General features: G+C 47.2%; 2 protein-coding genes and 1 pseudogene across 5 annotated transcripts in view; 1 reads left to right on the top strand and 2 right to left on the bottom strand.

The window, feature by feature from the left end:
• Window positions 1-17,868, bottom strand: part of PLPP7 (phospholipid phosphatase 7 (inactive)) — a 38,561-nt gene extending 20,693 nt beyond the window's left edge. The window contains exons 1-4 of one of the 3 annotated variants that reach the window (XM_061604424.1): window positions 17,623-17,868; window positions 15,238-15,330; window positions 9,000-9,146; window positions 6,194-6,308 (exon numbers count right to left, since the gene is read on the bottom strand). The gene's annotated coding sequence lies outside the window, so the exon portion shown is untranslated. Of the gene's footprint in view, window positions 1-534; window positions 1,179-6,193; window positions 6,309-8,999; window positions 9,147-15,237; window positions 15,331-16,867; window positions 16,982-17,622 lie in introns of those variants that run through there. The other 2 variants (XM_061604425.1, XM_061604423.1) reach the window with 2 other exon arrangements.
• Window positions 584-23,805, top strand: FAM78A (family with sequence similarity 78 member A). Of its 2 annotated transcripts, none has more exons than XM_061604421.1 (3): window positions 584-2,265; window positions 3,730-4,550; window positions 16,897-23,805. In XM_061604421.1, the coding sequence occupies exons 2-3, from the start codon at window positions 4,213-4,215 to the stop codon at window positions 17,423-17,425; spliced, it is 867 nt and encodes a 288-aa protein (XP_061460405.1). In that variant the 5' UTR covers window positions 584-2,265; window positions 3,730-4,212; the 3' UTR covers window positions 17,426-23,805. The 2 variants fall into 2 exon arrangements, with proteins under 2 accessions (XP_061460405.1, XP_061460406.1); XM_061604422.1 differs by lacking the exon at window positions 584-2,265 and adding an exon at window positions 2,279-3,371.
• LOC133374065 (5S ribosomal RNA) lies at window positions 22,431-22,549 on the bottom strand (annotated as a pseudogene).
• Window positions 23,806-24,601: the final 796 nt, after the last annotated feature.

The following is a 24,601-nucleotide window of genomic DNA, read 5'->3' as shown; positions in this document are numbered from 1 at the left end:
TTTGGCCTTCCTCTTTTTCTACTCCCTTCTGTTTTTCCCAGCATTATTATCTTTTCTAATTAATCATGTCTTCTCATTATGTGTCCAAAGTATGATAACGTCAGTTTCATCCTTTTAGCTTCTAATGATAGTTCTGGTTTAATTTGTTCTAACACCCGATTATTTGTCTTTTTCGCAGTCCTATGGTATGCGCAAAGCTCTCCTCCATATTCCACCTTTCTTCCAAGGAGGAATTGGACATACAGACCTCGTTCTCCCCTTTCCCCATTTTATCCTTCCAACAACACTGCAAACTAGGTTAGGCCCAATGCGGGCTTCCCATTGGGGCATCTGCTTGGCCACTGTGAGAACAGGATGGAGGACTAGATGGAGCCACCGCCCTGATCCAGCAGCCACGCACGCCCTTAACATATTCCCTTAAGCATATTCATCCCTGTTTGCATAATAATAATAATAATAATAATAATAATAATAATAATAATAATAATAGAGTAGGGTTTATTTTGGGAAATAACAGAACCAAAACTACAATACCCAGCATTCCTGAGCGCGTTGGAAGGAAGTGCCTTGAAGGTCTGAAACAGCTGCAGTTAGGGGAGAGTCGTGCAGGAGAAGGGAAGGTCGAGGCGGAGAGACCGTTTCGCTCCTGGCCAGGGCTTCTTCCCTGGGACTCTGTCCTCCGCGTCAGAGCCAAGCAGAGAGGCGCTGGGCTGGCAGGCCGGGGCGCATGTGCGTGCGCATGCAGAGCCGGCTTTGCAAAAGGGGAGCGGAATTGCAGGGGGGCGGGAAAGCGGAGGACGCCTCGGGAACACGAGGAGGATGCCGCCGCCGCTACCGACCAGCGAGACTTTTTGCAAAGTTTGACCCGCTTCTGCAGTCGCCGGGTGTTATTGCAGCAGCAGCAATCGAAAGGCGGGCTGGGCGCCTGCCTGTTTAATTCCCGCGGAGCCGCGCCGGACCTCACGGACCGTCTGCACACGTAGAGACAGAAGTCACCGAGCAAGCGGCAGGGGCGACCGATGGAGCAGAGCCTCACGGCCGCCACTGCCACTGCTTCTGCGGAAGGGAGATGAGCGCGCGGCTCGGGATTCTTGCAAGCGCCTGCCTAGCGCGCCGGGCGCCCATCCGTCGCCAAAAGACGCAAGGCGCAGAGCGGGCGGGGTGGGGGGTGGAGAGAGATGGTTTTGCGCAAAAATGCCAAGCAAACCAGCAAGACCCCCGCACGCGTGTTTGCACACACACGCACCACCCAAACCGTGTTATCATGCATTTATTTTTTAATGCACCGGCGCGTCAAGTTGCTTCCGTGACATCCATGGGTGTGCAGGCCAATTACTTGCAAAAGGAAAAAACACTCTCACATATTATTATTGTATTTTTGTTTTATTTTTTGCGAGAGGGGGAAAGGGCGAGGCTTCTGCAGCTGCAGTTTGGAGGGATTTGTGAATGACATTTGGAGGATTTTCTGTTTTGGCTCGTTACAGCTGCGTTGGGATATTTTTTTAAAAAAGGAAATAAATAAAAGGCATCTCTCTCATACACACCCGCACAACACAGACAAGCACCCCATCTAGCCTCGTGGAAGGCTCATTATCGCTGCGTTGGGATATTTTAAAAAAATGAAATAAAGGCATCCAACAAATTAACTCTCCTTCCAATAAACCGAAATCTCTCCGCATGCAGTTCCAATGATCTGTTAGACGAGGGGGGGCGCAGGGGAGAGAAAAGGGCTCTCCGAAATCCATAAATTTAAAAAAGGCCGGCTGGGGATGCCAAACGGAGGCGAGGGCGCTTTTTAGGCATTCCCAGGACCCCCCACCCCTCCCCGCAGCGTCCAGTTTGCGCCGCCGTGGCGGCTCGCCTCCTTTCCGCGCCTGCCTTCGCCTTGGGGCGAGAGGGGCTCTCTGTCTCTCCTTGGCCGCGGCCGGGCATGGCTGGCAAAAGGATCCCTTTCGGGTGACTGGCGGCGGCGGCGGCGGCGGCGCCGGCTTCCAAGGAGGAGGGGTGGAAAGGTGGCGGAGGAAGAGGAAGGCGCAAAGCTGCAGCGAAGAGCTAAGGACGGCTGCGGGCGAGGCGAGGAGGAGGAAGAGGAGAGGCGAGCGGCGGCGAGAGCAGCGTGATCATCCGCTGCAACATTGCAGAGAGAGAGGCGGGGGGGGGATCGAAGAGATCGCGGTTGGAGGAGGAGGGCAGGGAAGCCCGTGCATGGCCGGCTTAGCAGGGGGTTCCCCCCCCTCCGGCAGGCCGCCGCTGCGCATCGCTCAGGTGGGTGTCCCCGGAGATGTCACGGGCGGCGATTGTGAGGTCCGCGGTTGGGTCACTGAAGGCGCGATTGATGCGCAACCGGCCTTGGACGGGGCCGCCGCCGGGTGGGAGCTTCTCTGAGAAAGCTGCGGGGAGCGGGCACCGAAGCAGCCGCCGCCGCTAGCGCCGGAGCAGCTTCTGCGTCGGGACAGAAAACTTTAGGCAACTTTTGGTCCTTTTTTTTAATTAAAAAAGAGACTCTTCTTTCCTTCCCCCTCTTGGGGCTTTTAAAAAAGTAAGGGCATCGCGCGGGTGGTTTTTTAAAAGAAGCTTTAAAAAAGAAGTGTCTGCCCTGCCCTGCCTTCCTCTCCTTCCCAGACTCTACTTACCTATCTGTGTCTTGGGCACAAGCTAGCCGCCTTTTTTTTTTTATCTCCTCCCGTTGAGTTCAGGAAGGGGGAGATTGAAGCACGTGGTTCTTGAAATCTATTAAACTCCCCCCCACTTTTTTAAAAAAATATTTGGCTGCTGAATCGGACCCTTATGTTTTATATTTAGAAATCAAAGGAATAACTGAGCCAGGTGCTGGAGAGAGAAAGAAAGTGTGTGCGTGCGCCCCCAAGAAAAGAGATTTTAGAACCTGCTGCCTTGGCCAGGCGTGTGGTTTTAATTATTTATTATTTCAATTTATTATAATTAATTACTTTTGCTTCCTGGCCCTGCGGATAGGAACTCTGGATTCTGAGAGGAGGGAAGGGTAGGCTTATTAAAGTAAGAAGGGAAGAGCCCCCAGAGCTGAGCACCCATTTAACCCCATTTCTTACCACCAGCCTAAGGACTCGGTGGCCCTTGCAGCTTAGATTGTTTTGTTTTGTTTTGTTTAAAAGCAAGAAATGGGTTCATTTCCTGCGGCACAAAAAATGAAGACTCCCAGAAGTGTTAATGCATTTATAGCGCAATCCGAACCCTGTCTGCTCAGAAGTAAGCCCTGTGGAAGTCAATGGGACTTGCTTTCCAGTAGACATGCATAGGATTGCGCTGGTGCCATGACCAAGAGTCCATTTTGTCAGGTTCATGAGGTCATAAATCTGACAGGACCAGGTTCTGGCCCTCAAAAGACTGCCACGGTAAATCTGTTGTTTTAATCTTTAAGGCTTCTTCCCTTGTTTAGCTTAAAGTTTTCCCTTAACCTGGAAGAGAAACCCAGTGGTCGCATCATCTCTCCTTTCTTCTCCTCCTCTCCTAGATTTTTTTCCTTTTTAAATGCAAAACACGGCAAATATGACAGGTGGCAAAACTCTGTGAATTATTATTTATTGAGGTTTTTTTTTAATTGGGAGATGTTTTTCTCATTTAAAAAAAGCCCTGGGGGGGGGGGAGTGAGGGAGAGTAAAAGTGTGCCTTCGTTAAAACTTATAATTTGGTACTTTTATTCTTTTTCTGTTTTGTGCGTGTGTTTTTAAATCCTTTTTTGTTTTTACCAAGGGGAAGTTTTGAATGACTTGAAGTCAGGAAGGGAAGTGAAAACTCCATGCGAGGAGAGGCGAAAAGGGATGGATTTATTATTCATGTAGACTGTCAGCTTCCTGCTTTAAAAGGATTTTTTTTGGAAAATCCAAAGAAATCTATAAAAAGGGAATACAAGGCCAGCTTGCGTTGCAAGAGTAAATAACGGACTGCATTTTGAAGAAAGGGCTGGAGAGGATTCCTTCAAGAAACCGAACAAAACCAAGATATAATTATTTGCCGAACTCCACGTCTGTTTTATACACAGTTTTGCCCCCTTATCCAAAAGAATATTTAACAGACTTTTGCCTGCCATTGCACGGAGTTTTACGTACGCAAAAGGACCACTTACAAAGTAAGTGCCGCTAAATCTGTTATTCCAGCAAATACAGGGATCCAAATTAAATTTATATCTATAAAAAAGCCACAGCGTAACTTTTCCAACGATGAATCTTCTATCCTATGGATATCGGTTTTGAGATAACAGATGAAGAGGATTGCTGGCGCATTTTGGGAATTGTGCTGGTACTGTGGGCCATGGGCTGCATTCAGAGCATTAGCTGCAAATCAAAAGGGTTTCGGGAAAGTATCACTGTCATTGAAGTGAAGGCCTCGATTGACCCCGTCCCCACCAACATTGACGAGTCCTCCAGTGTGGTTCTGAGATACCGGACCCCGCACTTCCGGGCATGCGCTCAGGTGTTGGTGCCTCCTCTTCCCAAGAAAGAGACCTGGATCGTGGGCTGGATCCAGGCCTGTAGTCACATGGAGTTCTACAACCACTACGGGGAACACGGAATGTGAGTTATACCGTTGTCTATGTTAGATTAACTAGGGAAGGGCCTATCATTATGGTGCTTAGGGAGTGATCTGTGGGTGTGTCGGGGAGGGCTTATATATTTCAAGGATTCATCGAAGGGGTGCAAGCTCCTATAAGATACTTCTGTCATTGCCACCCACTCTTGTAGGGCTGGATTTGGCCCTCATTATCATTGTGTCCCCAAGTCCAGTGCCTTAGTTTCCTCCGTTGGAACCTGCCTTAAGGCCAGGTCACAGACAATTTGTCTATTCTGACTCTCCATGGGAGGTCTTTTCCTGTCACCTGCTACTGGATTCCTTTAACTGGAAATTATTATTACTGATTCAATTCATTCCTCGCTTTTCTTCACAAAAGTGAACCCAAAGCAACTTACGATCAATCAAAAGATTAAAACCAAATTTAAAAAAACTAAAACAACAACAAAAGTAAAAAAGAGTACATAAACATAAAAGGTGGCAGAACAGCCCACCTCTTAACAGAGGCTACAATATCAAGCCCTCCAAAAAGCAGCCAAAATTAAGAGCTGAAGGCCTGGGAGAAGAAAATGTTTTTGCCCGGCACCTAAAGATAGATAATGATGGTGCCAGGCATGCTTCCCTGGGGAGAGCATTACCAAAAGGGGGGGCACTGTTGAGAAGGCCTGTTCTCGTGTGGCCACTCTCCACACCTTCCTCGGAGGGGGCACAAGAAGAAGGGCCTCAGATGTCTAATGTAGTGTCTGGGCTTGTTCATATGGGAAGAGGCACTCCTTGAGGTATTTGGGTTCTGAGCCATATAAGGCTTTATAGGTCAAAACCAGCACTTGATGAACTGAGCCTGGAAACTAATCATATCTGGGACTGTCTGCATGCCAAGCGTGTACTTTACTTCCACTGAGTGACAGCCCCTTCCAACACATTCCGCCTCTCAGCATCCCACTTTTGTAAGCAAAAGCTATGGGGTGCACTCGGGGGATGTCACTGGGGCAGGGTGGGGGGTTGAATGTGGTTTCCCCTTTTGCATTAAGGATGAAGCCGATTCTAATCCATGTCAGTTCTGTTTTTTAGTCATGCTGGGGTGTCATGGAATTTGGGGTGGGAGGGAATGGGGTGGAATGTTGGGAGCCGGCTTCTGTATTGATATCAGTCCTTTTAATAGCAAACTCTGCTGTTGAGTGCTGACAAGAGGATAGCCAAAATTAGGTATGCTGGGAAACAAGAGGAAGGTATTGGTCCTCTTGGGGGAACCTCAGGTTTTGCATAAGTCTTTATGGAAAAAAATCCTAATGGGGGTGCACTCCCTTCCAAACAACCCAGTTAGGACCGGGAATGATCAGTGGTCACAAGAGTATCTGTTGGGGGAGGAAAAGAGAATAGAATGGAGTATTCTGGGAAAGGGCATTGATGGCTGGAATCCTGAACAGGACCACTCTGCACTGCAACATTTTGTTGCAGACTTCACTTGTTGGTACATATTAGCCAAGTAGGCACAATTTAAGTGCGCTGATTTCAGCCTCTCCTGTCATAGCTGCTGCAACACCCCACTGTGACATTAGGGGTTGTGACTGGGGAAAGTTGGCCTCCTGCATTGCTCGTAGGGATGAGGGGGAAATTTGATTCAGTTTGCATTTAAAGGTGAACTTACCTAATTTGCACTTCCCGAACAATGAGCGAACTGAAACACAGCCAACCTCCGAGATTCCAACGTCATCGGATTTTGCAATGAATTCTCCAGCCAAGGCATGGGTACAAAAATGCATCTATAGCAGGGTAAAGTGTGCACAGAAATGCATATATTTGTAAAAGTAACATACCAAAATGCATTCATTATATTAGGGGGAAATGGTTTGCAAAAACGGGTATATTAGGCAGAGTTGTGTAGAAAAATGTGTACATTCAGAGAAATTTGCACTAAAATGCTGATGAATTTTCATGAGCCCTTTTTTAAAAAAATAAATAAATCACCCACTGATGTGGAACTATGAACTGATTTCCACTGAAGAGACTGGAAAACCGAGAACCTGAAAGAAACCAGAATGGACAGATTCGCCCCTTCATAATTGCCATCTCATTGGCTTTGCTGCTCAAGGAAAAGTCTGGGTCTTTCAGCGCAGGAAAGGAGGCCCTTTCCTTGTGGGGTAGGGGGTGTTTCCTTATCAGTCGTCGCACAAGGAATCAGCTGAGGAAGTGGCTAGGGGCCTCTTCCTGCATAGACTCGTAGCCTGTCCTACTCTCCGTTAGGTTTTCAAATTTCCATGTATGGGTCTGTATTCATGCTCCCCCCTTCCTCAAAAGAGAGGCGTATCTGCAGCATAGGAATCTCATTGTGCCCAGGAGACAAGCAACTCCTGAGGTGGTAGACCACGTTCTAGACCACGTGGTAGACCCCCTTGCCCAGCCTACTAAATGTTAAAGTAAAGGCTAACCTCAGGCCGTGAGGCCAAATGTGGCCATACCAGCCTCTCCCTAGGCCATGCCCCCTCTCCAGATCCTGGTCTGCACACTCCTTGAGTGTTTTTGCCCGACTAGAATGTGTTCTTGAATTGTGATAATGTCGCTTGCTTGCCTGGGTGAATATATATGTGGGTGTGTTAAATGTGCACATGTAACACTGAGTTTTGAGTGGGTTTACTGTAGCCTATTGTAGAAAGATCAGGATCTTGCCTGTTGCTCCACCCACTTTTGCCTCTGGCTCCGCCCACCACCGGCATGTGCTCCCCACCAACCAAGAGGGTTGCCCACAACAGAATTTGGCCCTCGGTCTGAGAAAGGTTTCTTACTCTTGCTGTAAAGCAACTTGGTTTTTGAGGCACTCCACACATTAATTAAATTAATATGCTGCCGTTCAAAATACATTCTCCTCCAGCGGCAGCTGAGAACTTAGGAAAACAATTTAAAGCCATATAGAATTATCAAGCAATACGCAAATGATGATGGCAGAATGTTTCACACCATCCCAAGAAGAACGCTCCCTACCTTTCACACACCCTCACTACTTTTTAGTATGTATCTTGTTATTTTTTATCATTACACTTTTATCCCGCCTTCCCTCCAAGGAGCTCAAGGTGGTGTACACACTCCTCCCCATTTTAACTTCACAACAACCCTTCAAGGTAGGTTAGGCTGAGAGAGCCGGTGACTGGCCCAAAGTCACCCAGTGTGCTTCGTGGCCAAGTGTGGGATTTGAACCCTGGTCTCCCAGTCCAACACTCTAACCACTGGCTTTATTTATAGTCACAAATGAAAGCATTTTTAGAGCCTGCTGAAATGGTAGCAGGAAGTGGAATTGTATCTCTTTGGGGCAGGAAGTTCTACAACCACGGGGCCGCCACAGACTATTATTAATATTCGTTCATTATTATTTCCCAAACTTCAAATACAGCAAGACCTTGTTTGCCTCTTCATTTAAAAGAAAAAATTCCCTTTAGCCCAGGGGTTGGAGACCTCAGGCCCGGGGGCCACATTCAGCCATCTAGGACGCCCCATCTGGCCCTTGAAACTCTCTCCAGGCCACGCCCCTTACTCAACTTGCTTTGTGCTAGGGATGGGGGAGAAATTAGATTTAGTTCACATTATAAACAAATTTCTCAAATTTGCATTTTGCGTAACAGCATCAGAACCAAAATCTAGCCATCCTTTGCACTTACCCGAATTTTGCGATGCAGTTCTCCAGTATTACAAAAATGCATATATTAAGAGGAAATGTGCTTAGAAGAAAATATATTATTTATTTATTTATTTATTTATTTATTTATTAAATTTCTATCCCGCCCTTCCCACTAGAGGGAAAGACCCGGGTGGCAAACAAAAACACTAAAAGCACTCTAAAGCATCGTAAAAGCATCTTTAAAAACTATTAAAACAAAATATCTTAAAACAGCCTTTAAAAAAACAAGCATCTTAAAAAAGCAATTCCAACACAGATGCAGATTGGGACAAGGCTACTTAAAAGGCTTGTTATTAGCAAAATTGTATACAAAAATGCATTGTATTGGGAGAAATTGCAAAAAATGTGTACATTAGTCAAAACTGCATGCAAAATGTGTTTAGAAGGAGAAATCTGCATTAAAATGCTGAAGAATTTTCTTGAGGATTTCTTTTTTTAAACAATTCACAAATTGCTGCAGAAATATGAAGAACCCAATTTAAGATGGGAAAAATGAGAAACTGAAAGGAGCGAAATTGTCAGATGCTTCTGTCTCCTCTATGTACCCTCCTTGAGTGTTTTGGTCTGCCTGGGAGGTAATTCTGATACTGTTTCTTGTTTGCCTGGATGGAGAACAGAGAGGTGTGTGTGTGTAGAAACTACCTTCCTGTACAAAGGTAAAATTTACATCCATTGCTCCACCCATTTTTCACACTGGCTCCACCCACCACCTGCATGTGGCCCCCAGAATTGAATGCGGCCCTTGGGGTGACAAAGGCATCCTTTCCCCCCTTTTTTTACTTACCCTCATATGTATTATTCTGTTTGGTCTACACCGACAGGCAAAGAGGCGCTCCAGGGTTTCATATAGGAGTCTTCCGCCAACCCTATCTGGGGATGCTGGGAGTTGGTGTCAGTCTGGGTCAGCATGGCCTATCTCTGGAAATATTGGCTAAAACCCAAACAAAAGAAACATGTGTTGCTGAATCACGTTCATTGATTAAATCATCAATTATATCCAACTATGACGAAAGCAATCATTTTGAATGGAAAAACAAGGGCAGGTCCACACCATACATTTTAAAGCACATCCGACGCACATTTAATGGACATGACTTCCCTCAAAGAATCACAGGAACGGTCGTTTGTTAAGGGTGCTGATAATTTGTAGCTGTGTGAGGAGAAAACCACCGTTCCCAGGATTCTTTGCGGCAAGTTGTATGCTTTAAATGTATGATGTGGATCTGCCTGAAGTGTGGGGTTACACACTGTTGGTCCTACTCACCCATTGAAATCAATAGGCATGACCAACTTAGGCCCATTAATTTTAATGGGTTTACCCTGAGCAGAGCTCAGTTAGATAGAACCCAGTGCTTTGAGATCCTTGATAGGAAGCAATAATAATAATAATAATAATAATAATTGGCCCATCTGGCCCTGTACTTACTCTGACTGACAGCAGCCACCCAGGGTTACAGACAGAGGCACTTCCCATCATAAGCTACCTGATCCTTTTAAATGGGAGAGGCCATAATTTGAACCTGGAATCTTTTATGTGCAAAGCGTGTAACTTGACCATTGAGTTAGGTGACCCTTCCCCAAAATTAAGTTATTTTCAACATGGGCACGGCTAACTTAGAGACGGGTCTGCTCTGAGTAGAACTGCATTGACTACAACAGAGAGCTTCGGCTATGGGGTGGTATATAAATACAATAAATACATAAATGAATAATAAACCCTGTACTTCTGGGTAGCTAAATTTTGTGCTGCAGCATGCAAAATTTGCCAAGAAATAATTTCAGCCACCCTCTAATCCTGCCTTTGGGAGTTTGTGATGTGAAGAAGATCTCTGTAATATTTCTATGCAAATACCTATATTTTATTTTATTGTATGTTATCTTATTCTATTTTATTTTACATATTTGGACAATACGTTTTATGCTAATTTTAAATGCTTTCTATGCTGGCCATTGACCATAATAAAGAAAGATGAATGGATTCTTCCATGTTTTTAAAAAATGGTGAGTTAGTATCTCACCACAGGCGCCCTCTTAGAAGAGGCCTCTCCTCCTGAGGGAACCTTTAGAAGCCTCTTCTGCCATCCTCCACTGGACCTATTGAGAGGTGCTTATAATAAAAATTAATACCTTTTTTTTAAAAAAAGTTGTTCCCTGATTTAATAAGGGCAGCTCCTTTTGAGTATTAAAGGGGGGGCTGGCCCAATGGGAAGTGGTAACCCTTGGAGATACAGGCCCCATCCGCACGATACAGTCTTAAACCACTTTAAGCAATCATGGCTGCTTCCCCTAAAGAATCCTGTGAGCTGTCATTTGCTAAGTGCGAAATAGGCCTCAGAAGATACGGCCAGTCCCAGGAGGAGAGGGAGATATAGGCCCCATCCTCACCATACATTTAAAGCACTCGTTTACACAGTCGTGCCTTCCCCAAAAGAATATTGGGAAGTGTAGTTTGTTAAAGGTGCTGAGAGCTGTTAGGAGACCCCTTATATTCCCTTGACAGAGCAGCGATTCCCAGAGTTCCTTGGGAAGAAGTATTGATGGTTAAACCACTCTGGGAACTAGCTCAACAAGGGGAATTGGGGTCTCCGAACCAGAGCTTGGGAAAGTTACTTTTTTGAACTACAACTCCCATCAGCCCAATCCAGTAGCCATGCTGGCTGGGGCTGATGGGAGTTGTAGTTCAAAAAATTAACTTTTCCAAGCTCTGCTCCGAACAACTCTCAGCACCCTTCACAAACTACACTTCCCAGGATTCTTTGGGGGAAGCAGCCGCGACTGTTTCAAGTGGTATAAGATTGCTTTAAATGTATAGTGGAGATGGGGCCATAGTTAGAACAGCGGGGGGGGGTGTCCCTTACCTAGGGAGAGGGAATGCAGCTGGGAAGAGGGTGTCAAATGGGGAGAGTCCCAAGTGCCGAGTCACATCCACACCATGCATTTAAAGCACAGTGATACCACTTTTAACAGTCATGGCTTTCTCCCCCCCAAAAGAATCCTGGGAACTGTAGTTTATTAAGAGTGCTGGGAACTAACTAAAATGATCAAAGGGATGGAACAACTCGCCAGTGATGAAAGGTTACAACATTTGGGGCTTTCTAGTTCAGAGAAAAAGCGAGCAAGAGGTGACACGATAGAGGCGTATAAAATTATGCACGGCCTGGAGAAAAGTTTTTCTCCCTCTCTCATAATCCTAGAACTCGTGGACATCCATTGAAGGCGAATGCTGAAAGATTCAGGACAGACAAAAGAAAGTGCTTCTTCACGCAGCGCATGGTTAAACTATGGGATCTCTCCCACAGGAGGCAGAGATGGCCACCAACTTGGATGGCTTGAAAAGAGGATTAGGCAAATTCATGGAGGAGAAGGCCAGCAATGGCTACTAGCCACGAAGGCTATGTTTTTCCTTGGAGGCAGCATGCTCTTGAACACCAGTTCCTGGAAACCACAGGAGGAGAGAGTTGCTGTTGCACTCTCAGGTCCTGCTTGCGGGTGTCCCATTGGGGCACCTGGTTGGCCACTGTGAGAACAGGATGCTGGCCTAGATGGGCCACTGGCCTAGATGGGCCACTGGCCTGGTCCAGATGGACTCTTCTTATGTTCTCAAATGCATGCTGTGGATGTGACCATAGAGAGCCTTGGAGGGGCGCATTTGGGCCCTGGCCCTGAGGCTCCCACACCTCTGAGTCAGGAGGAGCAAGATTGCTTCAGAAATTAGGTTTTGATCATGTGGGCTTAAGAGGCATGCGGTTTCTTCCCCCGACTTCTCCATAAAGACAGGAAGCCAAAGAGGAGGGCTGCCTGAAATAGCTCAGGGTAGGTGCAGAGGCATTGCTGATGGCAAGAGGCGAAAGAGACGTTTCAATCAACAGGTGTCAGAAGGGAGAGCCACCACAACAGAGGCCTCTGTTGCTCTAGACAGGGCCGGCCCAAGCCAGTTTCTTGCCTGAGGCAAAGGACAAAATGGCGCCCTCCACTCCCTTTTCCATGCACAGAGGCCAACTGGACTGGGAGTTGAACCTTACTTCAACACCAGGGATGGAACAGCATCCTTCATAGGGCAGCGGACCAGCTGGGGAGATGTACAGGGCAGTCCACATGGTCCACAGTGGGGAATAGTGGGGGGGATCAGAGAGAAATGATTGGTGGTCCTGCTGGGGATGTCAGAAGGCATCGCTTTCCTTCTGCCTGGTATTTGTCGCATGCAGCACTGTTTCCATTCAGCTGCATTTTGTCTTCCGCTAAAATTGACGTGATTCGACTGGCTGGCTGTTGTGGTGAAGTTATGTAACTTGTGTAATTTACGTTGTTCATTCCATACATTACGTTATCATTACATTCTCCATCCCATTCATTTCAGTGCAAAAGAAACGCAAATGTTGGGGAGGATGTAATCATTTATGTAACATTTGTGGCCTGGAAGTACCAACAACAGCGAACACCAGTCGTATTCGCTGGATTGATTTCTGTTTTGTACACAGGGCGAATAAGCGAACATTTCAGCTTACATTTTCCAGCAGAGTTAACATAACATAGGAAGAGTCTGGCTGTGGATGAGGCCAAAGGGGCCCCCTCTAGTCCAGCATCTGCTTCTCACAGCGGCCAACCAGATGCCTTAACGGAAAGCCCGCAAGCAGGACTTGAACGCCACGGCGGTCTCCCTGCTTGTGAGTTCCAGCAACTGGCATTCAGAGGCACAGTAATACGTACAGGGCCACAAGTAAGCCACCCGTGATTTATCTGAGAGAGTTCAAAATGCTTTGGAAAGTATTAGCTCAGAAACACATACAACCACCCTGTAAGGTAGGCTGGCCTCCTTCAGCTCCATATTGCAGGCAAGAGGCTGAGACTGACAGAGAGAGAGAGAGAGAGAGAGAGAGAGAGAGATTTGTATAATGTCACCGGACTGAGTTGATGGCAGAAGCGAAACCTGAACAAATGAGGGAATCAGGCAGCCCTTGCTCCATCGGCTGCTATGCTACCCCAGCTCTGTCAGTTGCTTCCTGTTTTGCACCAGGGGGTGGATGTGCCATCACTAGGAAAGCAGCCCCGATGATTCAGTGCACCACCGCAACCCACATCTTGGCATGCCGCCTTTGTGGTGTCAACCAGCCCTTCATCTCCCTGGGTGGGCTTCTCTACGTTACAAACTTAAACCACTCAGGCCATACTTCTGGGTTTCCCATGGGGCCTCTGGTTGGCCGCTGTGAGGACGCTGGACTGGGTGGGCCTTTGGCCTGATCCAGAAGGGCTCTTCTTAGCCCTGAGAGCAGAGAATGGAACCTCCACACCCAGAGGCAATCTATCTCTGAATGCTGTTTGTTGGGGAACAACAGTTGGAGAATGCTGTTGTGCGCCTTGCGGGTGTCCCTTTGAGGTATCTGGTTGGCCACTGTGAGAACAGGATGCTGGACTAGATGGGTCCCCTTTGGCCTGGTCCAGCAGCCGGGCTGTTCTTATAAGGGGGTAGGGAAGATGGACACATTCATACCATACATTATTATTCCACTTTAAACAGGCATGGCTTTCCCCAAGAATCCTGGGAAATGTAGTTTTTGAAGGGCGCTGAGGGCTGTTAGGAGACCCTTCTTCCCCTCATGGAGTTACAATTCCCAGAATTCCCTGGGAAGTTGGAATGACTGTTAAACCACTCTGGGAATTGTAGCACTGGGAGGGGAATTGGGGTCTCCTAACAACTCTCAGCACCCTTCACAAACTACAGTTCTCAGGAATTTATTTTTGGGGGGAAGCCATGACTGTTTAAAGTGATACGATACGTAGTATAGTGCACATGGGGTCTTGTTTAGTCGGCCCAGCTTGTTTTTAATCGGCTTCAAAGTGGTTTGTGAGGGACAATCAATATCTGTTTTATGGCACTATGTTTTTAGAATGGTTTAAGGTTTTTTTTTATGCCTCTTGTTTACCACCCTAGTATCCATAAGGATGAAAGTTGGCCCAAAATATGCTTAGTATGTAAAATAACAAATAAACAGGTAGGTATAGGCGATGGTTTGACTACACGTGTGACTGGAATGCGAGATTTGTGCCCTGATCAAACCCTTGGGCCAGTGACACTCTCTCAGCCGAACTCTACCTCGCAAGGAAGTTGTGAAGATCCCCCCCCCCGTATTTCCATACTGCCTCATAACATAAAGTACTGTGAGTGGCTTAAAATCAATAGTGGTAGGTTTGTGGGGTTTTTTACAGAAATACAGTCAAAACAAAGCTCACCACACCCCAACATTTAAAAATGTAGATTTAAAAACTGAGGCCTTGACAAATACAAGTAGTTTAGAAGGACAGAGGGGCATTTTCACCCAGTGTCAAAAAGGTCATAAACTGCCTTGGTTTACCTAGTATTGTCTACACTGATTGGCAGTGGCTCTCAGGCATGGGACATTGCTACCAGGAGATGCTGGGAATTGAACCTGCGACCTTCAGCATGGAAAGCAGATGCTCTACCCCTGAGCGATGCTCCTTCCCATGGCTTTTTATATGGGGCCAAGTCAGGCTCTATTGGAAGGCTGCTTTAAAACCAGGATGCCACTGCTGAAAAGTGTGGGGAGAAAAACCGCATATTGCCACCTTGACCTTCTTGGGGGAAAGTGGGATATAAACATGGGACATAATTGGGGGGGGCAGTCCCCTCCCAAAGCGAACCACAACCCCGAGATCCCTAACTTTCACTTAAAAACAAGCAAGTTTCTAGCATTTCTAGAACCCAAGATACAAGGCAAAATGCACAGGAATAATTTCTCTTTTTTGTATGTGAGAAAGTCGCCTGCTTCCTCCTTTCAGTGTCTGACTTCCCCTTATTCAACCCCAGGAAAATTGCATGCATGGTTGGTGGCCATCCCTGCCTCCGGTGGGAGCGAATGCCGTAGAAGGACTACGGGAAGGCAGACTTTCTTTTGCCTGTTGTGAGCCTTCCAGCGTTCAGCTTCAGGGTATGAGGTTAAGAAAGCCTGCCCCCGGCTCTGCCTGCAGGCAAGGTATTTTAAAAACCACAAGTGAGGCGGCTTTACCTGCAGCTCTACCCTGACGTCCAGCCTGCAGCAGGAGACCGGCTGCCACTTATGTTCAAATTGTACAAAAGCCCTGAAAAATACACTCGGTACCTGGAAAGAAAAATTAGGATTATAGTTAGCCTAGGATTTCAAAAGCCTGGAAAATAGGTTTACTGTTGTTATTATTAAATCCCTTTTGCACGCCTAATGGTCAGGGATGATAGGAGTTGTAGTCCCGCAACATCTAGAGAGCACCAGTTTAGGGAGGGTTGACCTGCACTGACTGGCAGCAGTTCTCAGAGAGAGTTGGGCCGGGGGGGGGGGATCCAGCTGCCTGCACCTTTTTACTGGAGATGGAAAGGATGGAGTGAACCTCTGGGTCTTTTTGCGTGCAAAGTCGGTGTTCTTTGCCACTGAACTACGGCCCCCTCTTCCAAGGAGTAGCCACTGGTGAATGGTAACAGCCAGTTGAAAAGGGGTTAGGCCATAGGGACATGGAAGGCTTCCTTGTACTGAGTCAGATCACTGGTGCATCCAGTATTGGTTGCACTGACCGGCAGCAGCTCTCCAGGATTTCAGGCAAGGAATATTTCCCTGCAATGCCTGGAGATTGAACCTGGGGCTTTCTGCATGCAACGGAAATGCTCTACCACTGAGCTACAGCCCTTCACCTAAACAGGTGGGAGGAACCTTTGGCCCTCCAGGTGTTGGTGAACTGCAATTCCCATTATTAGAAATTTTATCATCATCATCATCATCCCTGGCCTTTGGGCCAAGGCGGCCGGGGCTGATGGGCGTTGCAGTTCAGCAACATCTGGAGAGCCAGAGGTTCTTTGCACCTGCCCTAAAACAGGAAGCTGCCTTCTACTGAATCAGAGACCACTGAACCATCCAGCTCAGTGTTCTCTACACTGACTGGCAGCAGCTCTCTGAGACGTTTCCCAGCCCTGTCTGCAGATGCCGTTGGGGGACAGCACCTGAGACCTTGTGCTCTACCACTGAGCCACAACCGCCTTCAGGTGAGGTTGAGTCAAGGACAGCAGCTGGCAAGGGGTGTGGATGGAGAGTGTCTGCCGAGTGGGTGTCCTTGTCAGCCATAAAAAGGGCAATGAAGCCCCGTTCCATCCTCCCGCTGAAATTTGTAGGCGGATTTAATTGCTTGTGAATGCCAGCGTTAGCCACATGCAAAGCTAGTGAGGGCCCTGTGTGTGTGTGTGTGTGTGCAAGTTTCCTGTCAGCCTTGTACCATCTGCTTTTTTACGCCTTCGCTCCGGTTTTCCTATACCACTCTCATGTTGCGCGCTCATTCTCCCCCCCCCCTTGCAAAAAAGAGAACAGAAAAAAGCACCGGACTAGACTGATGAGCTTCAGCCTGTTCAGTGGGCTGCTCCAGACAGCACCAGGTCAAATGCCAGAGGACGTTTTCTGAAGACAATGCAACGGCAAATTAGCTGTGCCAGGACTTTCTCCCTCCCCCCATCCCTAATCAGCACTCAAGATCTTCATATGTCCCCCTGGTAGAGAAACACTCGTCTAGATGGTTTTAATTCCGTTAGTTCAAAACATCGATTGACAAACTGTTGCAGCCCTGTAGAATGGAATGCCCGTCATGCGGCTTTTGTCTGTGGGTGGGGAGAAAGCAATTCACCTTAAAGATTCCTTCCCTCTTGAACACAGGTCAAGCTGGGAACTCCCAGACCTCCTTGAGGGCAAGATCCAAGCGATCAGCGACTCTGACGGTGTCAATTACCCCTGGTACGGGAACACCACAGAAACCTGCACCATCGTGGGCCCCACCAAGAAAGAAGCAAAGTTCAGCGTCAGCATGAACGACAACTTCTACCCCAGCGTCACCTGGGCTGTCCCCGTGAGCGACAGCAACGTGGCCAAGCTGACGGGCATCCACCGGGACCAGAGTTTCACGACTTGGCTGGTGGCGACCAACACAGCCACCGGTGAGATGGTCATCCTGCAGACAATCAAGTGGCGGATGAAGCTAGGCATTGCGGTGACCCCCAACAAACCTTTGGGGCACCGGGCCAAGCTGAAGGAGCCCTCAGCCCAGGAGCAGCCGCACGTCCTAAGCAAGAATGAGCCAATACCCCCTAGCGCTCTGGTGAAGCCCAACGCCAACGACGCCCAGGTACTCATGTGGCGCCCGAAGGGAGGGCACCCTCTCGTGGTGATACCTCCAAAGCATCGGTAATGATACTCCTTCCCCTAGCGTTCCAGCCACGCGGGATGGATTGAGAGGCGTGGGGGGTGGCAGAGGAAGGGGAAGGGGGGAAAACCACTTCATATTTAAGAAAACATATATTTAAGCAAAACCAGAGATGCACTTTTTAAAACTCATTTGGCAGAAAAGAAAAAATAATAATAAGGATAACAATGCAACCATTCTACCTTTTCCTGTCGGAACGGGTTTCACTGTGCTACACAAGCTGAAAAGGAAGGACTCCCTCCCGAGAGTATGGCGAGGAAGGGACGTATGGGGGGTGGGGAGGAAGAGGTTTGTCATCAGACAGCCTTGGACTTCTAAAGGAGCAAAGAAGAGAACATACATGCACTCGATTTCCAGCTTTTTTCGAAAAAAAGTTAACTTTTCTGTTGTTTCAAGTTCCATCTCATCAACTTAGCTTGGATCACCTGAGAGAGAAAGCAAACTTTTTTAAAAAATATATATGGGAAATCTGATTTCGAATTGCGGGGAGGAAGCAAGAAAATTCATTTATTGGTTGGGAGGGAGAGTGGATGATTTTTATTTATTTTATTTTTTTCCTGGATGACGGTAGACAATAATGATGGGTGGGTGGATTTTTTTTTGTTCGTTTTGTTTCGGAAAAAATTGCAAACCCAAGTCATGCGGCCTTATGTAGACGTCACTTTGCATTGCCAAACCTTTGCCTTAAGCTGCATTTTTTTCAAAAAAGCAGGGAGGGGAAAAGAAAGGAAGCACTTTTTCTTACTGGATATTAGAGAGGAGGATGTTTTGCTCTGGAATGAAAAGGAATTGTCAGGTTTTAGTTGCTGGAGAAGGCTGCCCCCCCCCCCGCTTTTAAAACAGACTGAAACTACACTGGTACCGCTCATCTCAGGATGGAGATGTAGTGAAGGAAACTGCACCTGTTTAACTTCTGCCTGTTTGCAGCTGTTAGCAATGCAGAGACCCTGCTTGCTTCCACATTGGCCTCCCTCTCCCCCCGGAATTGCCATCCTATGTTTACCCAATTTGTACAGAAAATCCAAATGTCAGCTTACAAATTGTTGCATTCCAGTGTTTTTTGGGGGGGTTGTATCTAATGCTTGTGCTACTCAGACTAGACCCACTGAAGACAATGGGCATGAATAGCTTAAGTCCATTCATTACAGTGGGTCTACTCTGAGTAGAACTTGACTGAATACAACCCTCTGTGTTTATCTTTTTCAGATCTGATTTGTGGTGACTTTTTGTTGTTGGTAATTTGAGATAATTGTTTTTTAGGCTTTACAGGGCTCCTGTTCCTTGAATTAAAAACTTCCTTTTTGCAGGTTCAGCCCATTTTATTGCTTCCTGTTCAGTGCAGCAGAGGGATTAGTGATAAGCAAGTCTCAATTGCCCAAAGATTATCATCATTGTCCAGTTGTCAGTTTCCATGAGCAGAGAGGCTTTAAAGTATCATTATCTCTCTTCCCCCCCTTTTTTTATTTACGTAGAGCAAAATAGGCAGTACTATATTTCCACATAAAAATGGTAAGAAAATAACTCTCCCTGTAAATAGGAACAGAAACTGACAGTACTGGGCACTTAAGAGCCACTGTTATCTAACTGCATTCAGCAGGAAGTAACAGAATGGGCCAAACCTGCAAACAGGAAGCTGTAGGGCCCTTTGTTCACCAAGGGGTTTAGTTTAAACTTTAAAAGGGGGGCAGGGGAGGTGGCCACTTTTTCAGCTCAACTTGCAAAATGCTAAACTGCACCCTCTTCCATTTTCTTGAAATTCATGGTTATCTAGTAGCAACGCGTTTTGCACTGGCAGATTGCCACTTGCTTGTTGCTGTCGCTGGATCGGCCCCTGCTGCTGGTGCAATAGGATTCGCACTTGACGGAGAGTAAGTTGGTTTTAAATCAGTGTCGGAAAAGCCTGCAGTCACTCATCCACTCTGCAGGGGTAGAAAGAGATGATGCGAACAGCTCACAAGTAAGAGTTTACCTGGTTTTGGCTTCTCCGGAAGAAATATTTGGCTATTGACTCATTTTGAAAAGACAAACGTCCTTCCGTAACTCAACTCAGGGGGATTTGGGATAGTTCCCACCACCCTCACTCCTCAATACAGGGGTAAAACAGGAGTGATTTACTTCCAATTGAAGCCATCCCCCCCCCCCAAAACAAGACAGAATTGAAGTACTTTTCTTGATGGCAATTAGAAGCGGGTGTTAACAACTGCTGTTTGAATCTGCCATGTTCAACACCTATCCATAGACACATATAAAAACTTGTGTGAGATCCGGCCCCTTGTCCTGAAAAACTGCAAATTCAGTTCGACACATCAGAGGCTGTAGCTGAGTGCAGTGGGGAGGGAGAAGTGACTCAATCCATCCGACGATTCCTACCAACTGTGTTTTTGTTTTTAAAAAAGCCAGTCAGTCCAAAAGCTTGTCCTCAGTCAGCCAAATCCCAGCTTCTGTATGATCTGTAATCAAGCCAATGAAATTAGCTGCTACTTTTGAAGGTCAGAGTGATACGGCACCAAATGAGCATACAGGATACTATTCAGGATCCACAAGTCACTCGAGCTGCTGTCCCTGCACAGAAAACCTTACAATTGTTCGCAAAACACACAGAACAGTTTGACCAAGAATCCTGAGAGGGTTGCGAGGGGAATGCCGATCTCAGGCAAAGGTTCCCGTCCACCTTGGATGAAGTTGGAAGGAGACTTCCTCATGGAGCTACATCCTTAACAAACTACAGTTTCCCAGGATTCTTTGGGGGAAGCCATGACTGTTAAAAAGCATCATAAAGAGTGCTTTAAAATAGGCTCAGGCACTGAGGAGAGCTCTGATGTTGCTTCAGCAAGCAGCGAACGGAGACTAAGCCTTATATAGTAGCAGCTGCTGCATCCCTCTGGCTAGCCCCGCCCTCGCTGGGAGGAGCCTCTTCAGTTAAAGGGCCCCATCCCGCGCCATCAGTCTCCTATTCCAACAGAGTCAGAGAAGCTCTGGTCTCACCGTGGCCTCCAAGATGCGAGTTCGAGCCTGAGGATGGCAGCGCTGCCTCCTCAGGGCAGGGCACAGGCACCCCATTGCTCATGTGGTGGAAGTGCTTCTGAAACTGGCCTCGCCAGAGTCCTCGCCCTCATCCCTCGAAGGTGAATATGACTCCAGAGTCACGACACCGGGTAGCCTTCCCAAGAAATTGATGGAGAATGTTAGGAAGCACCAGGTGGAACACAGCTGCATAGGAAACTACCTTTCAGCAGAGTCCAGACCATTGGGCCCATCTACGTCAGTATTGTCTACACTGACTGGCAGCAGCTCTCGGGGATTTCACGCAGGAGGATCTTTCCCAGTCATCCCTGGAGATGCCAGGGATGGAATCTGGGGCGTTCTGCAGGCGGAGCCGATGCTCTACCACTGAACTAAGGCTCTCTCCCTAAATATAAAGTAAGATTCCAGTCCTCATGGTTCTGAACAGCTAATTTACACAGGCTCCACCACTGAGCTACGGCTCTTTCCATAACGTTTGGAGAGGAAGCTGGCCCTTAGCCTTCTCTCAAAGTGGCTTCCCAGTCATTCTATTCTGTTTGATCTGTTAAGAAAAATTGGAAAGAAAACAGACTCCCCCTTAAGGTTCCTATTCAGCTGTTTTCCCAACACTGCTGCTTTAAGGAGGGGGGAAGAAAACTGTCAAGGGCAGGCTTGATCCAACACAAAAAGGGTGGCATCTGGAAATGACAGGTGTCGGCATTGATGGGGGTTACCGACTGGCTGAAGCACCAAAAGGGACGCATTTCCCCGATGATGGACAGCTGCAGAGTGAGCTGGGCCCTTGAGATCAAGGGAACCTATGAAAGATCGGGGCCCAGACAGCGGAAAGTTGGGGATGGAGAGACGAGAGGAGCATGTGAGATGCAGGGGTGGGTTGCTGAAAGAAGCGCTCGAGATTCATGCTAAGAACAGGTGGCCCAGATGCTCTTTCCTTAGAAGCCCTGCTGGATCAGGCCAGCAGCCCATCTGGTGCAGCCTCACAGTGGCCGACCAGGTGTCCCAGTGGGAAGCCCGCAAGGAGCACAACAGCACTCTCCCACTGTTGTTCCCCAACAAATGGCATTCAATGATAGACTGCCTCTGGGTGTGGAGGTTCCATTCTCAGCTGTCAGGGCTAAGATGAGCCCTGCTGGGTCAGGCCATCGGCCCGCCGAGTCCAGCCTCCTGTTCTCACAGGGGTCAACCAGATGCCCGTGGGTGGGAAGGCCGCAAGCACAGCCGGAGCGCAGAGGGCACTCTCCCCTCCTGCAGTTTCCAGCAACTGGTGTTTGGAAGCATCCTGCCTCTGACTACAGCAGCAGAGCAGAGCCATTGTTGCTAGTAGCCACTGAGAGCCTTATCCTCCCATGTAGTCAACCGTCTGGCTCCTCTGCAGTAACCAACCAACGGCTTTTGGCAAGCCAGAAAGCGAGAGATGAAGCTGATGTGACTATTCCCAGTATGTTGGTTCTCTGTCACTACTCCCAGAGCCCGCTTTCAGAACACTAAACTTAGGCAGATCTTAAGACTCGCCAAGAAAGGCAATGTCTATCCCTGGTGACCAGCACCGCATATACTGACATCTGTGCCTGATCTCGTGCCATTGTTTAAAATTATAAGCACCCCCCCCAAACAACACAGGGGTATTATCTCAAAATGCACATTTCAATGCAGTTTGCACTCTCAAAACATTTTGTTGTTACATGCCTTCAAGTCGATTATGACTTATGGCGACCCTATGAATCTTTTTTTAGAAATATTATTATTATTATTAAATTTTATTTATACCCCGCCTTTCCACCAAAGGCCCTCAAGGCAGCTTACAAAGAAAAATAAACACAGGTATAAAAATACAATAAAAGCAATACAATTTACAAAAATTAAATAACAATCATTATCGGCACCGCCAAGAAGGAGGAGGTGGTGTTATTCATAGGGTATTCATGGTAAGATGTATTCAGAGGTGGTTCACTATTGCCTTCCTCTAAGCCTATGGCACCCGGTATTCCGAGGCGGTCTCCCATCCAAGTGCTAACCAGGCCTGACCCTGCTTAGCTTCCGAGATCAGGCGAGATCGAGGGTGTTCAGGGTAATATGGCCATAGGCTTGTGTATTTGGGTACATGTGAAATAACCAAGAATTGCATTGCAGCATCTGGCATGGTGGATACTTTTCCTGTGTTTGTCAGAGAGGTACGGATGGGGTTAGACAGACGTTTGCAGAGAGATTGAATCCTTCATGCCTCTCCCCCTCACATACACAAAATCTGTAGTTTGCTAAAGAGCAGAATGGTTGCTTCTGTTAACCCACATTGTGGCGAGTAACTGTTGCGCTCAGGTCGTGCTCGTGGGCTTCCCACTGGGGTATCTGGTGAACCACTGGAAGAGCAGGATGCTAGACTAGATGGGCCTTTGTCATGATCCAGCAGTCAGGCTCTTCTGATGCTCAATTAAAACAAGGATGTTGTTAGACTCTATATTCCCATCAGCCCCAGCCAGCATAGCTAAGGATCAGGGATGATGTGAGTTATGGTCCAGCAACATCCAGAGGCCCATGGCTCCATGCACACCACACATTCAGAGCACATTATTTGCACCCAAAGCATCCTGAGATCTGTAGGTTTGAAAGAGTGCTGGGAATTGTCTGAGAGGGGGTAAATGACAGCTCCCAAGATCCTTTGCATGGCAGACTGTGCTTTAAATGTATGGGACGTATGCAGCCCACAGAGAACTTAGTGACGCAAACCATCACCTCTCTGCAACCGCCTCTTAGCGCTTTGCAGTGTTGAGCTGGTGTTGCGAGGCGTTAATAAGGATCAGAGTCAGAACACCTAAGTGAAAACAGATGCGAAGAGTGACTGAAAGAGGATCCACTCCATCTTCAACCCTCCCAGCCAGGGTAATGTACTAGGAGACAGGCCTCATCCATACGCGTACCCAAAATAACACCCATCTCTCTCTCTCTCTCGCACTACTCTACTGTGACCGAAGCCTTTTGATTGGGGACTGTCAGCTGTTCAAACAAATGCACCAGTTTGAACAGTTCCAGTTCACACCCAAAACAAGACCAAAGGAGACAGTCTTGGAGAAGGTCTTGGCTATGAAAAAAGGGAGGTGGCCTGTCGCACCTGTAAGGAGGGAGGAAAAGAGGGAGGGTTGCCCTAGCCCCTTCCCCCTGCAACGTTGTGCCTGGCTTTGAGTTGCAGCAATAAGAAATGTTGCTTGGTCTTTGCAAAAATACTGTGAAAATATTTGGGGGGTGAGAAATGTACCAAACTTGGACACTTAAAAACAACAAAAAAGGTATTACAAATATAAAAACTTTTGCTTTTTTAAAAAATAAATTTTTTAAAAAAAGAATCACCTGTCTGGTTATAGTATGTGTATTTTTAAAAAAAAATTTAGAGAGGGGTAAGGTTTTTTTTTTTAAAAAAAGAATAACTAACTATAGAGAATGCATAGGATAGGACAGGACAGATACGGTGGGAGCATGAGATTTGGAAGAAGCCATTTGGAGTTGTTTGTTTGTTCAGCGCATATGTACCCACAAAAGGCACCCAGAATGGCTTACTACCATCAGTTAAAAACAAGACAGACCCAGCTTGCAGGCAGACCATCTAAAAGACACAACACAAAAGGAAAAAGGGACAAGGAGGGAAGAGGAAAAAGCAAAGTCAGACACCAGTTCTTTAACAGTACTTATATTGGCCAGGCGGGATGGGAACAGCACAGGAGTAGGTGGTACGGCCTGATGGAGCTGGTCTTTCAGCAGAGCTGATGGATTGAGCTCTGCCAGCCCACCCTCCCATTAAGTGCAGCCTGATGGAATGGCTGCTACCAGCTGACAGTTGAGGGAGAGTACTTGTTAGGAGACCCCTCTTCCCCCTCAGAAGGACAATTCCCAGGGAACTCTGGAAATTGTAGCTCTATGAATGAAAAAATGGAAATGAACTGCCTTCAAGTCGATCCCAACTTTTGGTGACCCTATGAATAGGGTTTTCATGGTAAGCAGTATTCAGAGGTGGTTCACCATTGGAGTCTCCTAACAGCTCTCCGCCGCCTTCACAAATTACCCTTCCCAGGATCCTCTGGGGGAAGCCATGACACTTTTAAAGTGGTATAATACTGCTTTAAATGTCTATAATGCAGATGGGGCCCA

This window comes from Rhineura floridana, chromosome 20 (assembly GCF_030035675.1).
Source record: "Rhineura floridana isolate rRhiFlo1 chromosome 20, rRhiFlo1.hap2, whole genome shotgun sequence".
Taxonomy (NCBI): Eukaryota; Metazoa; Chordata; class Lepidosauria; order Squamata; family Rhineuridae; genus Rhineura; species Rhineura floridana.
Note: the sequence above shows the minus strand (reverse complement) of the source record. Positions and strands in the feature narration are given on the sequence as shown.